The following is a 16964-nucleotide window of genomic DNA, read 5'->3' on the forward strand; positions in this document are numbered from 1 at the left end:
GAGACGAGGCAGGGCAGCATCCCTGTGGCCGCCTGGCAGCTCAGCTACACTGCCGCCCCCCGGGGCCACCTCTGGCCCCCCGGTGGCTCCGACCACCCACCCTGACCCCGACCTGTCTCCCGGGCCCCACTCCGGGCCACCCTAGAAGCCTCCTTGCCCCTCAGGGTGCTGCCAGGGATGCCTGGACGCTTCCCTGAATGAGGCAACAGAGGAAGAGGCTGAAGGAAACGGTCCCGCCTGGATGAGCGACTCTCGGGAAGGATGGAGACCCCACCGCAGTGAGAGGAATAAGAGGCAGCAGACGCCGGCAAGGGATTGCACACACACAGAGGGCGGTTCTGGCCTGACCAGGGCATACGGATCTAAGCTGGGCCAGGCCCGGGACAATTCGAACCGGTTACAGGTCATTCTCTGTCTGGAGGATGCCGTCTAGGGATTTGAGAACTGCCCTGGAACTGCCCCAAGGCTCCCGAAGACCATTTGAGGCTGGGACAATCTGAGCCCTAGCTGTTCCCCAGGGCCCAGGGACAGTGGGGAGGGGAAAATGACAGGCTGTGGATGAAGGAAGAGAGTTGCTGTTTGCCATCTTCAATTTTTCTTGACGAGACGGTTCCAACAGCCCAGGGAAGCTCAAGGTTTATGGTTTTGGCTGGCTGGTTTGGAGAGAGGCTTCAAACCAGGCCTGGACCCAGGCGAGAAACAGCCACTGACCAGGCAACTCCATCCCTAAGCAGACCCTGAGGACACTCCTTAGTCTGACTGAGGATGAGGTGGGTGGGGGGCACTCCAGAGCCTATGAAATAGCGATTCTACCCTCCATGGTTAGGATCAAGCCACTGAACTGCTCTTCTCGGGCTCAGCTGTTCCCAGGCATCTGACCTTCCTTCCTTCCTTCTCTTCCTGCCCCACCTGCCATGACCACATCCTCGTCCTATCCGCGTACCACCACCTAACTCTGTCAGCTTCTCAGCCCACCTCTGACTGGGATCTGCCAGGTCAGACAAAACAGACTATTCACAAAGCCTGTGAAGGTCACTGAGCATGCCATCCACATGGGCCAGTGAATAGAGGCCAAAGCACCTAGTTTTCTCCCATGCGTCGACAAATCATTCAGATAACATGACCACTCTTCCCACCGGTCACCAGAACTCCCTCCCCAAAGCCTCCCAACCTGCACATTGAGGTGAGGTAGGTCAGGCAGGCAAGTTGCCTGCTCGCTCTCCCTCCCCAGAGAGTGTCAGCTTGCCAGAAACCCCTACCTGGTCCAGCTCCATCTCATCAGGTGACTTCCCTAGGGTGGAGAGGCTGCTGCTGCGATCGAGGGGCACAACCACGATGTAGTAGCTCCTGGGCAGAGGAAACCAAAAAAGTGGGAATGAGTCAGGCCAGGGATCGCCCCCAGGCTTTCCTCCCACCCTCGGCAGGCCAGGCCCCAGAGCCCTCGTGGGGACAGGCCGGGCAAACTCCAGGCCGTCGCCCTCCTGCTGACTGCCAGAGGACCCAGGGTGGCGAAGGGGTCTGCTCTCCACCCCAGAGACTGGGACATTTCTCACGGAAGGTCATCATTAAGCTAATGAAGATAGATATTGGGAAAGATGCTTTCGGAGCTGAGTGGAGGGCATAGGCAGATTGAAATCAGCTCCTCCGAGGTTCGAGTGGGCAGGTCTAGTATAAATGGCTTTTTTTCTTTCTTCCTTTCTAAGCCCCTGCAGTTTCTCAGGCCGTGTCTTATTCAGAAGGTGGCTGCGTTCTGGTGCGGGCAGCCGGAGGTGGGGAGAGTCTAAGGCCACCCAAAAAGCCCCAGGTCTGGCTGCTGACACATCCAGACGCTTCAGCCTCTCCAGCGGGCACAGCAGGGCTCGGCATGGCTTCTGAGCCCAGGGGCCCTCCGGAAGTCTGGGCCGAAGGTGAAGGACCACCTTGGTCCCTCACTGGAGATGGTCAAATCCCCCTCCATGGTGGGGGCATGGGGGGCATCATCCACCGAAGTCATCTCATCTCTCCTCCTGCCTCTGGGGGGACTCACTTCCCCACCAACCCATAGCAACAGGTTTGGGGGATGGTCCTATCCTAACTATTCTTAGCAAGTCCCTTCCCCCTTCCTGTGTCCCACTTTCCTCATGGGGGTGCTTGTGTCTGTCCCATCTCCTTCACTTCCCCTGGTAGCTGTGGATATGAAGATGGCGAGGGGTGTTGCCAGGGGTAACGTTGATTCAGCCCCCATGGCTACAGGCCGCTTTCACTCAGCAGCCCCCACCCCCTTCACGTTGGAACAGGCTTTGTTTTTGTGTGCTAGACCGGGGACAGCTGCTGGCGGAGGGCAGTGACCGCTTGGCCTGCACCGTTTCCTAGCCGGGGCAGAGGGGGGCGGTCAGAGCGGCCATACCTGACAGAGGCAGAGGTCTGGACTTTGGGGAGGGTGAGGGTGAAGCGTCCATCTTCGATGTACTTGTTGCTGGACACCGGCTTGTGGAGCAGCACGTTGGGGGCCGTGCGGATGGACACCAAGTGCTGGAGGCCCCCGGCACTGCTGCCCCGGTTCATCAGCACAAAGGAGTACTCGGTGTCCGGCTCCAGGTTGCCGATGAGCTTCTTCATTGAGTGTCCGTCCACCTCCACGCTGGCGCTGTTGTACAGGATCTGGAACAGGAGAGGAGGCAACGTTAGGCCCCCGGGCGGCTGCTGGGGAGAGAGGCACTCAAAATAGAAAGCGGCGTTCAGGGTGATTTGGCTTCAGGTCCAACCCCAGGTGGCCTGGATTGCGTGCGCTCCATAAACAGACTTGAATTTAGAGACAAAGGAGGAGAAGCGTCAGCTATGGTCACAGAGCGCACCGAGCCTCGGGGCTCGTGGGGGGGCTTTCAGGGGGAAAGCAGGCTGGAGGGATGCAGAGCAGTTACAGCCTAATGAACCCTAAACCGAAGAGCCCTTCTGGAAGCTCAGCTTCATCTTCAATGACCCCCTCAGCCAGCTGCTTCGCAGATGTGTGTGTCTGTGTGTGTGTGAGAGAGAGAGAGAGAAAGAGAGAGAGATGAGTACAGGAGAACTGGAGTGGGAGGGAGGTGAAATGGGGGTAATTTCACCTGAAGCCTCCCTGCCCTGACCAGTGCAATGTTTAGCCACCAGGGCCCCCTTCTTCCACATGCCCCTCCCTCCCCCCACCCCATCAAAAGGAAGATCTGGAATGGGTCACCTGCTCTCCAGGACCCTGGTTAGGGATGGAGAAGGTGAGAAGGACAGGAGCAGAGAAGGCAGGCTATGAGGGGCACAAAGTGTGCAAGGGGAAGACCAGAGGAGCTAGCTGACTTTGGTGGAGGGCTGGGCTGTGGACAGGAATGGGGCAAGAAGATGAACGCTGTGGCAGGAGATGATCATAAGAGAGCACGGGGAAGACTGTGATGGAGGGTGGCTTGTAATGAGTAATGACTCCCCAGGAGAGAGCGGGGAGGGGAGAGGAAGAGCGAGAGAAAGAGAGTGTGCGTGCGTTCTCAAGGCCCTCTCTATAACAGGAAAATTACTATACAGTTAGAAACGGCCATAAAAACTAATGTGAGCCTATAAGAAATGAAACCAAGTCTTAAAAAAAAGTCCAGATTCAATCAAAAAGGAAGCAATACCCCCAAACAGCAGCCTTGGTCCCGGCCTTGTGTGAGTTGGTGAGTTTTCAGACACCGGATCACTGGTACTAGGCAGATTGGGCAACAGTGGGGGGCTGCTCGGGGGCCTGCCTGCACGACCAGTGGAAAGTACACCATCGAGGAGCAACTGAGAATTCAGACTGAGAGCCCTCAAAACTAAAGAGAGAAGCTCCTGCAATCAGGAAAAAGGCCTTAAGGACTGTGTGTGGGGGAGGGAGGGGACAGAGAGAGAGGGAAAAAAAAGAGAAAAACATATATATATATGTATATGATCTGGTGCTATTCTTACTGAAATGCCCCGGTCTTGGGAGGTGAGTCCATACTCTCCAAGGGGGTAACAAGACCCTGCCTTGCTTCTCCTAGGAGATGATTCTGCAGTATGGCTGATCCCGGTGGGGAGGGTGGGGAGGGAGAGGGAGGGCAGGAGGAAAAGGCTCGGCCACAAGGTCTTCTAGCCTGGGGAAAACAGGCTGTTCAGACCTCCTCTCTCTCTCCTTCCCTTGGTCAGGACAGTGGGGCACAGTCTGAGCCTTTGAAGGAGCAGTCTGATCATTCTGCATCACCTCTCCGAGATTCACGTGACACCCTCCCCTCAGCACCAGATCAGATCAGTACGATGCTGAGGATCCCATAAGCAAGGACCCAGAGCTGGTGACTCCAAGGGGGGATGCCAACCCCCAAAAAGATAGAAAGGTCCATGGAAAGACTACTCTGAGTTCTCTGGAGTTGTTCCCGGGTAGAAGAATTTGGAAGGCATCGCTGGGCATCCCCTGGACTCCACTTGGGCAGCTCAGCCTAAGCCAAAGCCCGGGGACCCTGCCAGGAAGGCCCCCGCCCCCGTCCTTTCACCCAGCCTTGCTCGGACCTCAGGCACAGCCCGCTGCAATCTGCTTCCTCTTCAGGGGCCTTCACGGATCACAGCACATATAATCGGGTCTCTCATCTCCTAGCCCACCACCTGAGCCCCAGCTCCCTCTCCATCGTCTCGATCTCTTTCTCTCTCCTCTTTACCATCCAGTCCCCTAACCAACCTGGCCCCAGAGCAGATCTGGTTTTCAATGCCTGAGTCTCCAAGGCAGCTCCCCAGCGTCACGCTCCCACAGAAAAAAACAAACAGGCCACCATTTGTCAGGAGTTTATCTCCAAGGCCAGATGAATCCCTAGAAATCCCCTGGAGAGCGGAGAAACCCTAATTATTGATTTGTTAGCACTGAAAATTCCAAAGGTCTCAGTTCGTCACCAATAAAAATATCAGAAGGTTCTGCATGGGCTGCTGGGCTCCCAATCAGAACGGTATCTGCTTTAATTAAATCTGTTAAAGTGGAAGATGACACCCTTTGGGATGTAGATTTAGTTGGAGACTGTTTATCGAGTAGAGATAAAGACTAATTGTTCCCGAGGAGATTTATCCACCATGCTCTTTGCATTATTAGGCTCCGGCCTCCATCCCATGCGTCTGAATTAAAAAGATAGTGGAAAAGGAGGTGAACCTAGTTTGCGAAACACAAGACGCCTGAAGGTTACATACATAAACGAGGTGTTTCGGTCAAAAACCCTGTCGCTTTCTGGCCTCCCGCCTGCCTGCCTGGGAATGGTGGCAAAATGAGAGGTTTCTGGAGCCACAGAGATGCTTCCCCATCCCCCATCCGCACGACTGGTCTTCGGCACACTGGCACCCATGCCGCCATCTCGTGCCATCTAACGCCATCTGCTCTGGTGGTGCATCAGGGCTCCCGCCAGCAGAGGCAGACGACAAAAGGTCGGGTAAAGCGGAGAATCTTCCAGCGCCTGCCGGAAGCAGGTACTTAGATGGAGCTGTTAGGTTGGTGAGCCACATGTGGGACACAGACCGTGTCTGATCCCAGCCTTTAGCGTAGGACTATCCTTCTCTAGCTAACTTACTCCCTGGGCCTCACTCTCATCTTTCCTGTCTCCTCCCCATCTTCAAAGCCTTGCTAAAGGCCCAACTCTGGGAGGCCATTCTGGGCTCATGTCTCCTCTCGGCCAAGCTTATCCCTGCCAATAATAATGATATGATATTTATTAAGTGCTTACTATGTGCCGGACACTGGTCTAGGAGCTGGGCTAGATTTGAGGTAATCAGGTTGGACACACACCCTGTCCCACATGGGGCTCACAGTCTTAATTGGGATCAACTACCTTTATGGTACTCTGCCAAGGGGCCAGGTACAGTGCTCTCGGAACACGGTAGGTGCTCAATTGATGCTGTTGACAGGTTCGCGGTAAGCGCTTAATACTGTAACTGACTAGGTAGGGGAGCGGCTTTTCAGAGAGTCTCAGAAGCACAGTACTCCACTACCATGACCCTGATTAAGGCCCCGCAGAGGATGGGGCCCAGGCCCAAGCCCTGCCCCTGGACCTTCTCCCATTGAGGCCATGGCAGATAGTGACCCTGGGTGGCAATCAGAAGGCATACGTGGCATCACTTCCCATTTTCCCCCTCCTAAATATCAGGTCTGGGGCTTTCTCCATGTCTCTCCTTGGAGGTTTTCTGGGGGTGGGGAAGACCGCCGAGAGTGAAGTTTAGATTGAGAAGCAAACAGTGAAATCTGGCTCCCTCCCACCCTGGGGACCCTGCTCTTGAACTCTGATATGCCAGGGATCCTTCCCACGGAGAAACTTTGAGTGTATGGAGAATGGCCTACAGGAAAGAGCATGGGTCTGGGAATCAGAAGACTTGGGTTCTAAACCTGACTCTGCCAATTGCCTGTTGTGTGATCTTGGGCAAGTCAGAACTTCTCTGGGCTTCAGTTTCCTTGACTGTAAAATGGGGATTAAATATCTGTTCCCCGTTCTTCTAAAACTGAGCCCCATGTGGGAAAGGGAATGTGTCCAATCTGACTAACTTGCATCTACCCCAGAGATCAGAACGGTGTTTCACACAGTGCTTAACAAATGCCCTAATATCTGCCTCTATATGTATATAAAATATACAAATGTATATTATATGTATATAAATATAATGTCCAACCAGGGAGGTGGTCAGATGGCCCTATCTCTCTGAATCTCAGGCTTTTTCCTCGCTGCCCAGTTCAGTGGAGACAGCTTTGGTTGACTCCCTCTGCCTCTAACGAGGGTGGGTTAGGAGATTAAACCTCACATGTTTGGAAGCAGGGCTCTGTGGATGAGAGCTCCCTCTTCTCCCGGAGAAGTGGCGGGGGCTGATCAGGCGGAGCAGCAGCAGTTAGTGATAAGCTTCGGGCAGGGAGAGGATTAGGGGGTTTCTGCCTCATTGACTTCTGGGAGGGCCTGAATGCCCGGCTGGCCTTGAAGACCGGGAAGCTTTCAGTGCAGGGTTGCAGGCTGGCTCTTCATGCTTCTCCCTGGAAGACCTCCATCTTGGTGATAACCCGCTGGGGTGGCCTCAGGGCACTGCCAACCTTGCATCTCTGCCAGAGTGTTTCTAGTCACTGAGCACTAGCGCTGCCTCCAGGGTGGGGGACCTCTCAATCTGTCTCCACTACAGGAATGTGGAGCACAGTCCAGCAGAGGCTAGAAATGACCTCTGGAGGAGAGAACCCCGAGGTGTGGCCTGGGAGGTGGTGGGGGCAGATGGGGACAGAGGATTCTGGGATCTACCATTACGCTTCTCCCAGTTCTCAGAGGAAGGGACCCCCACCAGCTTCCTGGAACAGACGCAGAGTTGAACGTGGCATTACCTAGGTCCTGGGAGACAACAGGTAGAGAAAGGAAAGGGTAAAGGTCCTGTCACTGGTCTTGACTTCGAGGAAGGGAGGACGTTGGTCCTGGAGGCCAAGAAGGGGACATCCTTAGGGATTCAGTGGCTTTCTGACTCAGGATCAACCTCCCAACCTTCTCTGCCTGCTGGGGAATACGGCCAGACCAATCTCCTGGTGCGGAAACAACCCTGAACATCAGACCACTCACCTCGGAGGGACAGTGCCTTTGGCTTCCCAGCAGTACGACTGACTGCCCGGCGACAGTGAAGACAGAGAGGCAAGTACTCTCTGACTTGCCTTACCTCACCCTTGAAGCTGCCCTCTCCCCTTTCCAAAGGGGCTACGACCACACATTCCTGCTGTTAGAAGCCAAGAGCCCCAACCTTATGGGCTTTCCCTTCTACCGCCCTCCCACCCCCTCCACTCCCCGTCAAGGATGGGGCGGCCTGTCATGTCCGGTCACTGCCGGTCCCGGGGCAGCAGCGTCGCCGGCCGGCCAGCCGGTCAGCCGGCCCCACCGTTCTCACCTTGAAAGGCATCTCGGATTTGTAGGAATCGGGCATTTCCCAGCTCAACAGCACAGAGGTTCTCATCACTGCATTCACTCGGAAGTTCTTGGCAAACACTGGAAGAAGCACAAGGAGGGGCCGGGGGAAGGGAACACGAAAACGAGTAAGACCCCACAACCAGGTGGGGTGAGTCTCCCACTCAGCCCTCACTTCCCAGCCGGGTCTCCGTGGGGGGAGCAATGGCTCGACCGGCAGATCAGGGTCATCGCGTTCCCAACCGCGCCCCGTGCCCCCCTACCTAGAGGGAACCGTTTAGGGCTGTCGAGATCAGAGACAAATGACTAGCAGTGATGGCAGCAGGGTAACGGAGACTCTCCACCCAGCAAGCGGACGTGAGCTTGGCGGCGGGCTTTGTAGCCCCAGAGGAGACTGATCTTATTCCTCTGCTTGCCCCAAATTCATCGCTTGGGCTTCTGCTGCCCAGCTGCAGGGATTCCTGGGTGCTACCATTTCAAATGGCCCTGCCTCCCAGGTGCTGCCCCGGTCCCTGTCCCTAGCTCAGCATGCACACAAAAAACAGAGTGAGAGCGAGAGAGAGAACAGGTGAGACGACACAGACCGCTAAGCTACCACCATTGGGCACCCTTCCGGTCCCTTGCTGGCATCGGAGATGTCACGCTCCAGAGGATGCTGTGGGAGACTTTGTGGGGACTAAACCCTCGGGTTCCCGAGCCACCTCTAGTGGTTCTCTAGACTGTGAACTCGTGAGCAGGGAATGTGCCAGTTTGTTTTTATACTGTACTCTCCCAGGTCCTTAGTATGGCACTTTGCACACAGTAAGTGCTCAATAAATACGACTGAATGAATGAACCTGTCACCAGCAGGAGCCCTCATTCCCATCCCGCCGCAGGTGCCACGCCTGGGGTCGGACTCCCTCCGGGCCACACGCACCTTGGTCTACCGGCACCGTCCGCGACTGGATGCTGGGGCTGAGCGGGCCGGGCCCCTTGTTGGTGCGGGCTCTGACTTTGATGTCGTAGGTGGTGTCCGGCCGGAGGTTGGTGAGGGTAAGGCGGGTGTCGGCGGTGACGTTGTGGAGGTCCTGCTGGCTGTCGATGTCCCGGTAGACCACGGTGTAGTTGGTGATCCTCCCGTTTCTTTCTGCCAGCATCGGAGGGTCCCAGGTGACCTCGGTGGTGGACGTGGTGAGGCCGACCACGCGCAGGTTCTGGGGGAAGCCACTGGGCACGTCCTCCTGGGTGGCGATCTCCTTCTCTACCTCCTCGCCGGGGCCGGCCTTGTTCTTGGCCGACAGCTTGAAGATGTAGGTGGTGCCCTTGTGTAGCCCGGTGACCGTGAAGTGGTGGTCGTTCTTGCCAAAGTCCATGGTGTTGGGCTTTTCCTCGTCCACCCGCCGGTACTTCAGCCGGTAGCCCAGCAGCTCGCCCGGAAGCTCTTTGGGCGGGTGCCACTGGATCAGAGCCGTGTTCATTGCCGTGGTGCTAATCATCATGGTGGGTCTGCCTGGGACTGAAAGACAGACACGCCCCACCGTGAGGGGAGTCCCACCCTCCTCTTCCTTTCTTCCTCCTCCCAGCCCCTCTGGCTGAACTCTCAATTGGGCTGAGGGGTCATGGTCTGGCCCTGGAGCATGACGGCCCCCAACCCCCCATTCCTTTCCCCTTCTCTCAATCTCTAGCCGGTGACTCTGACCAACAGGACAGGTGTAGCTCTGGATGTGAGGGGGAGGTGGCCGGGGAAGGGTGGAGAGGGGGGAGTTCTAGGCTCCCCGCCGGACTCCCTTGCAAAAGCCCGCTTTGACGTGCTCCGCTAACCATGGGGACGATATCCCTAATCCACACAGGTGGAATGTGGGGCGAGAAGGAAAAGCTGGGAGGGTGAGGATGGATGGATGAAGCCCAAGACGATGTCTCCTCCCAGTTACTCCAAGTCCCAACACCATACCGGCCCGGGGGGTACCACCGTCAGAGAGCCCCTCACACCACACAGCTTCCCTCTTCCTCCCAACATCTCCCTCCCCCGGTAAGCAGTTGCCTGGGCTCACCCGCTCCTGTGGTGGTGATGATCTTGGGTTTGCTCCTGGCGCCATCTCCCTTGGTGGTATAAGCAGCAACGGTGATGGAATACGTGGTCTCGGGCGTCAGGCCGCTGATGCTGGTTTCCTGTTACGGGTGCGGTGAGGACAGGACCCGGTCCCACGGCAAGAGGGAAACAAGCAACAAAACACACAGCTTGTGTTACTTTTGTCAGAGGGCAGGGACAGATTGGTGGAGGATGGCAGAATGGCAGGCTGGGAGGGATGGTCAAGTCTCCTGTCTTGGACGTACACACCATCTCGTGCCTTGGCCGGAATTCGCTACTCAAAGCCCTGTGGGTTGGGGGAGGGGGACCACAGCCCAACCCACAGAGCTGGCTTTCTCACTCGGGCTCAACTGGGTCTTTAAAAATCAGATTCATTTTGGGGTGATTCAAGTCAAATCCTGCCTGGAGCTACAAACTCACGGCCCCTGCCCGCCACCATGGTGGCAACCTAGAATGGGGGAAGTGCTAGGGTCAGGCTGTCTTCCCCAAGCAACTTGCCTCTCTGGGTTACCGATGTTGCTGCCCCAGCCAGAGTCTGGCGGAGCTGGAAGCGGGGAATTCAACGGCCGACGGCCAGCTGACTGGCTCTCTGCAGTCTAGGAACAGAACCGGTTCCTTGGGAACCTGTCTGATCTGGGGCTGCCCCAGGCTCTCAAGGGATCTTGGAGATTGGTTCCCCTGGAGGCTTCAGGTCTGCTGGGCAGATCCTGCGTTCTGTCGGGCCTGGGCCCTCGCCAAGTATCCTGGTCCCAAAGAACAGCTCCAACTCCTTGGGAAGGAGCCTGGAACTGCTGCGGATCAGTCTAGAACCTGAGTTAGTAGAAAAGGGCTGACCCACCTAAGGGAACTCCAGAAAGGAAGTGCTCTGGCCCAAACACTAAATAAGCTAAGGAGGAACTGGGCCTATGGCTGCAGGGAGGGAAACGATGGCCAAATGCCATTTGCCTCCCTGTAATGCAACAGGGCTCCTCTCTGCCAGCTGGGCAGCATTTCAGATTCCTTCTCTTCACGGGATGAGGCGGAAAAGCCTCGGCAGGAGGGACAAACTAGAGCCGGCAGGAGTAAGGGGAGCCGTCTGAGACGGGGCTAAGGTGCTGGCGTCTGCTTCTTCCCACCAAGCCGTGACCCCGGGTCCCACCTGAAGATGGGGACTAGGGAGCTGCTGTTGTTTCTGAAGCTTTCGGCAAAATTAAGGCGAATGGTGACATTGACCCAGGGGGACAGATATGGCTTATTCGGGGTAGCCACGGGGCCAACCAAAGGACAAATTCCGTCCCTGGTGAGGAGGGCAACATAGGCCCAAGGGGCGGATCCCCCGAGCACCTGGAGGCCAAAAACACCTGTGAAATGAACCAGAACTGACCAGAGCCATGACTGCTAAGAGGCAGTTTAAACCTTTGGGGAAGTGCTGGCTGGGGCCTGGAGTACATTGGCTGAGGCCACCAGAGCCCTTTTGAGATGGCATCACCACTCAGTGGGGCAGGCCCAGGCCTCCTTTGGGTTTCCTCTGCTTGGTGAGGAGTGGCAGGCCCAGAACCTTAGCCTCATTACAGGCAACTGCCTTGTCTCTTACCCCTGCCAGCCCTGAGCTGTCCCCTCTGCTGAGTCTGTTACAGAGAAGGAATCTGAAACACTGCCCTACTGGCAGGGGGGAGTTAAAAGGCAGGGGAGGTGATGGGGGGCTCTCCTCTGGTGCCTGGCTGCCTCCTCCAGGGGCCAGAGGGGCCGGTCTGGAAGAGTGCGTGTGGGAGGGGGAGGCCTGTGCCGGGGTGGTCCTCCTAACTCCCTCTGAGGTGTGGGGCCACCGGGGCTGTGATTGCCTCGTGGGCCTCTCCGGGGGCTGGTGAGGCCCCCTGCCTGGCCCGAGAGCCCACGGGCCTCGGGGTGCAGTTGGGCACGGATGGCGTGCTGGGGAGGCCCCACCTCCGATGCGGAAGCCTCCAGATGGTGCGTCGCTCATCCCCCTATTCAACCTCAGACAAAGAATTGGATCAGGGCCACAGGTTTTCTCCACCCCACCTCACTGAGACGCCGAACAGGACGGCTTGTCTCCTCGCACGGAGCCTGAGAGACCAGGGCCTGGGGCACCCACCGCCCGCTGCCGCTAGTCCTCTACCCTCCACCAGAGGGTCTCTCTGGCCTTCTATGGGCCCAGCTCCCACGGGAGCTGGGAAACTTTCCCGCTGGAAAGTTTCCCGCTGGAAAACTGGACTGCGTGGAAGGCCAGGAGGAAACCTGGGTCCCGCCTCCAGTTCTGCCACGGACTGACCGGCTGCTCTCGAGCAAGCCCCTTGCTACACAGTGCCTCGCTACCTTCACACAAAATGGAGAGGAGTGCCGTACCTCTGGGGAATGGCGGAATATACCTAGCCCTGCCTCGTCGGGAGGACCGTTTTAATGAGTTTAGAAGCTCTGGAGCAGAAAGGACCGGACCCCTTCTCACGAGGAGGGTAACCTGCCCCCAGGTTGGGAAGGCAGGTGGTCAAGAGTATTCAAGTGCCTCTAAGGAGGCTGGAAAGAGCCCAGACAGCGAGTACGCCAGCTGGACCGCCCAGGGGGGCCAGGTGGGGACATCCGGCGGGGCCGGATGGGAGGTTGGGCCGCTAGCATCTGTTAACCCTGGAGGAACTAGGTCTCAAAGCTTGGTGGTAGAATCGAGTCCCGGTTCATCTGGGGCCCGGGCTGGCCGCATTTAAACTCGAGCTGCACAGGCCAAGGGAAAATGACATGCCCGGTGAGTCATCCTTGCCTCTCTCCCAACCACCTGGGCCCAGCGCCGGGCCACCCCCTTCCACTCCTAAGGGATGGAGATGAGAATATGGAGGGCCCCAAACCAGCTAGACCAAGCCAGAGGCAGAGGCTGACCGAGAACTAACTCCCACGGCTGGCCGGACCCACGGGTTGGAGTGGGGAGAAGGCTCTGAGAGGTGTCTTCCCAGGGTGACATCAGGATTCAGAAAAGCTCCCTCTTTCCAGAACTCTGGCTCCCCCTCAAAGCGGCAGCACCATAGCTCTGGGCCTGACCTTATACAACGGCCGCTTCGACTGCACGCGCCAGAGGGGACCAGACTCCAAACCCATCGAGGAACTGAACCGACTGAGGACTGTAGGGTGGATCAGATCAAGGCCGGGCGGAGGGGGCCTCCGCTAGAGGTTCCCTGGAGTTCACCGCCTCCCCGAGCAGACGATCCTGATTTTCGCCTGGCGTCTTGGCCGCGCCTGCCCACCCCCCGTGCCCCTCCTCCCAGGCCCAGCCCTTCCATTTTGCAACCGGCAAAGCCCGAGACACCCCGACAAGCACCAACAGGAATGACACAGTGAGCAAGCTCTACCCCATGACTACTCCGGGACGTGAGCGTGAGCGGAAGCCCCGCTGACTGCCAGGACCCGCCCCCGCCCCTTCCCACCCCTCCAGGAGAGAGCCCAGACGTTCAGAGACAACTGCAGGCTCCGTCCACACCCAGCGGCATGGCATCTTCCCATTCCCAAGCAAAGAGCATTTCTCACGCAAGAGCATGCCACACCACGAGGCCAGAAAAAGCTGCAGAGGAGGGCAAGGGCGCAGCGGGGGGGAGGGGGAGGAAGAAAAAAATGAATGAAGGAATCACTGGGTAATGTAAACATCGGGCTGTCACCGCCCAGCCCCTCCTGGCCACATTCCTCCGCTTGAAATGGGAGCTCCAGGGAGGCTGGGGGTAGGGTGGGGAGTCGAATAAAATCCCGGGTCTCCAAAAAGGTCATTTTCTAGCGTGTTCTTCCCCATTTGTATTTCAAAATTACACGAGAGAAATTGGATTTCACCGTTCAGAAGTGGTTGTTTTCTTATTACAGTCTCTATTTCACCGAAAGGTCGTGCCTGGGAGCGCAGGCTATATTTCACAAGCAGGATCAATGTGGTTTAAAGATTATAGATCCGATTTTACTCCACAGCTGTCTGGCCCAATGCTGCCAGCAACAGGGAATGGGACTCTTAAAGTCGATCACTAATGTCTGAACAGAATTGCCTCGCAACAGGCTGGAAACATAGATTATGGAAAATGCCAATCGCTACCGCATTTAGCAGAAATCTAAATGCCAATTTTCTCGGGATTTGCGGCTCACGGAGGGCTCTCAATGCCCAGCCATCTCTCCGGCTCCACAAAAGGAACGACAGGAATTTCCCGACAGCACCATGTCTACAAAACCCACAAACCAATTCATCAAACGCCTCTGATCCAGAAGATGACACACCCATGGTACTTACATAGGTCTCAGACTCCTCGGGTCGCCACTGATGGGGTGGGAGTGGGGGGAGGTGGAGGAGGAAGAGGAGGATGAGCAGGAGGAGGAGGAGAGAAAAAATGGAGACAGAGAGATTTAAGGGATGATGTCTGTCGGGACAGGAGCTCACAGTGACATCACAACGGGTTAGCAGGACTCGTTGCTGGTTATTACACACAAGAGGATCGTTTCAGCGCGGGCCATGTCCGACGCAGGAAAGATGGCAGGGAGGCTCTGCCCCCAACCCTTTCATGCAGCCGGCACAAACACAAAGCAAGGGACCAGGACGGGCACACGAGTCAGCTCCTCGGAGTGCGACAGGTCTAAAAAGGTGAGCAGCCTGAGGCGCCGGCAGAGGCTGGCCCCTTTCCCACTGCGGCCTCCTGCTGGAAACCAGAGAGTGATACTTACTCCAGAAAGGGGAAAAAACTCCTGTGCGTTACCAAAGTCCTCCCAAAAATGTCCAAAGAGCTACCGCCTGCCCCTTAACCGGGCCAGGGACCATGTCCAACCTAATCATCTGGGGTCTGCTCCAATGCTTACCACAGTGCTTGGCACGTAGTAAATGCTTAATACCCCAGATCTTCTTCTTCCTCGTCTTCTTATCACGGACCAAGGGAAGGGACAACTAGGAGACCAACCTGTCACCTGTCCTCGCGGGGGGATAAGCAGCTCTGCCTAGGGATGACGCCTGCCGATCCTGACCCGGAGCCTTGCCTCGCTTCTGTCTGCGGCCTCCTGGCGTGGCTGCTGTGGCCACATCTTCATTTGGACTTCAATCCACAAGGCTGAGCTGCTGGCTGGGAACATCACTAGGAGCCCCACCCAGGGGCTCCCCGGCCTCGCTCCGGGGGCTCCCCACAGCCCTCCACCACCTAAGACTCCGACTTGGCCTGGGCGCTCTCCACATCCGCGTGGCCCTTCCCCTGGGGACCCCGGCAAAGCCGAACCTTTGGCCCACGGCTGCCCCCAGGGTGGGAGAGAGACTCTCAGCTTTCTATCCCGCCCTGCAGGTGATGTGGGACTGGATTGATAGAAAACGGCCGGATAAATGTGTACCGGGTGGACGACAATTTCACCTGGGGCCCATTCAGCCACCTCTAGCACAGCCCGGAGCTGGCTACATCACGTTTCAGGCTACGTCCAAGTCCTGAGCCCAACTTGGGTAGGGAGGGGAATGCAATAGCAGCAGTGGGGGGGAATCTGAGCACCAATTATACCTCACGTGGTTGGGGGCTTCAACCGGGGGATGGAGCGGGAGAGAGGGGAGAGGAGGAGGAGAGGATACAGGGGATGGGGAGGCCCAGAGCAGGGCCCGAGCCCATAAGAGCCCAGAAATCCCTAGCCACCGTGAAGAATTCCATTCCATTGAGAAATGACGGTGAAAAGGGAAGCTGACAAGCTTGGGACCGTGCCTGCTGAGTGAAAGCAGGAAGTCAGTTTTTAATCCCTATTTCAGCTAGGTTTGGACAGAGGTGGGAAGAGAACAAGGTTGATCTTGAAAATAAAGTGCCTACGTGTGTGGGAGGGTGGGTGGAGCCACGCCCGAGGCAGGGGGATGAAAGAGATGACTGAGTTTTATACCCAAAAGATGCTAATGGGGCACTGAGTGTTCTAGCAGGAAAGCAGGCTTGGTTTTGCCATTTGGCTCCAGAGAAGAGGCCCCTTTTCTCACAGGAAACCTGACACTCCCCTGATTCCTACCCAGAGTGGATTACCAACGGCTCCCTGGATTGCTCTGCCACCCCTGCAGTGAAGAAGCGTTTCGAGAGCCGGGCAATCAGCTGCCACAGCCCCGCCTGACCTCCCAGTGTCTGGGAGGACTCGCTAGCCACCTTTCTCCGGTCCCTGGGCTGGCAGAGCTCACCCCTGCTGCTTTACACCAACACTGTCTGTGTTCTGCTGACTCCGGCAGACGGAGTCATGGAAGGAGCAGGTGGAGAAGGCGGCCCCTGCTGCTGTGTGGGCTGATGCTGGCACCACGGCCAACTCTCTGACGTGGGGAAACACACACACACACACAAGGAGGGTGGGGGGAGTGAGAAAGCGAGAGAGAAACACACAAAAAGGAAATGGAGAGATACAGAGCCATACACATGCAAAGACAGAAGTAGAGGAAACAACAAAGACACTCAGAGTGAAATGCAGAAAAAAAGAGAGAGAGAAACCGAGAGGAAGATGGAAAGACAAAGAGGGAGAGGGCAAGAGGCAGGCAAACCATTAGAAGAAATGACCCCAACAAGGGGGTATTCTCTCCCTGGCTGGGTTGCCGGACAAGAAGCTGGAAACAGAGAGTTGAACACTGGATTCGGATCAGTTTGGTTGGGGTATTCCTTGGGAGCACCATCTTGGGTTATCACTGACCTGAGGGTCGTGGGGCTTCAACTTAGGGGTTTGGGTCATTGTTTCGGGGGCCCAGATAGGCTTACGAAAATCCCAGTTTGAATTTGATTTTGATTCAAATCTTCAGGGCCCCAGAACCAACAGTTTCTCCAGGTCCTTGGCACCGGAGTTCCAGAGTCCTGGAATCTCCTGCCCGCAGAAGGGAACCTCTTACCCAAACCCAACACAGTGCGGTGGAAAAGTACTGGCCACCGACCTCCAGGGAGGGAAGAGAGAGAAGCAGAGTGGACTAGTCGAAAGAGCACGACCCTGGGAGTCAGAAGATCTGGGTTTCTAGTCCCAGCTCTGCCGCTTGTCTGTTGTGTGACCTTGGGCAAGTCACTTCACTTCTCTGGGCCTCAGTTCCCTCA

General features: G+C 56.7%; 1 protein-coding gene across 1 annotated transcript in view; it reads right to left on the reverse strand.

Annotated features, from left to right (window-relative positions):
* The window catches only part of PTPRF (protein tyrosine phosphatase receptor type F), a 379820-nt gene that overhangs the window by 34174 nt on the left and 328682 nt on the right, over positions 1-16964 (reverse strand). The window contains exons 14-19 of the mRNA XM_029046831.2: positions 14195-14221; positions 9914-10031; positions 8800-9378; positions 7867-7964; positions 2387-2640; positions 1260-1347 (exon numbers count right to left, since the gene is read on the reverse strand). Coding sequence (XP_028902664.1) covers positions 1260-1347; positions 2387-2640; positions 7867-7964; positions 8800-9378; positions 9914-10031; positions 14195-14221 — 1164 coding nt within the window. The remainder of the gene's footprint in view (positions 1-1259; positions 1348-2386; positions 2641-7866; positions 7965-8799; positions 9379-9913; positions 10032-14194; positions 14222-16964) is intronic.

This window comes from Ornithorhynchus anatinus, chromosome 18, assembly GCF_004115215.2.
Source record: "Ornithorhynchus anatinus isolate Pmale09 chromosome 18, mOrnAna1.pri.v4, whole genome shotgun sequence".
NCBI classification, from domain to species: Eukaryota; Metazoa; Chordata; class Mammalia; order Monotremata; family Ornithorhynchidae; genus Ornithorhynchus; species Ornithorhynchus anatinus.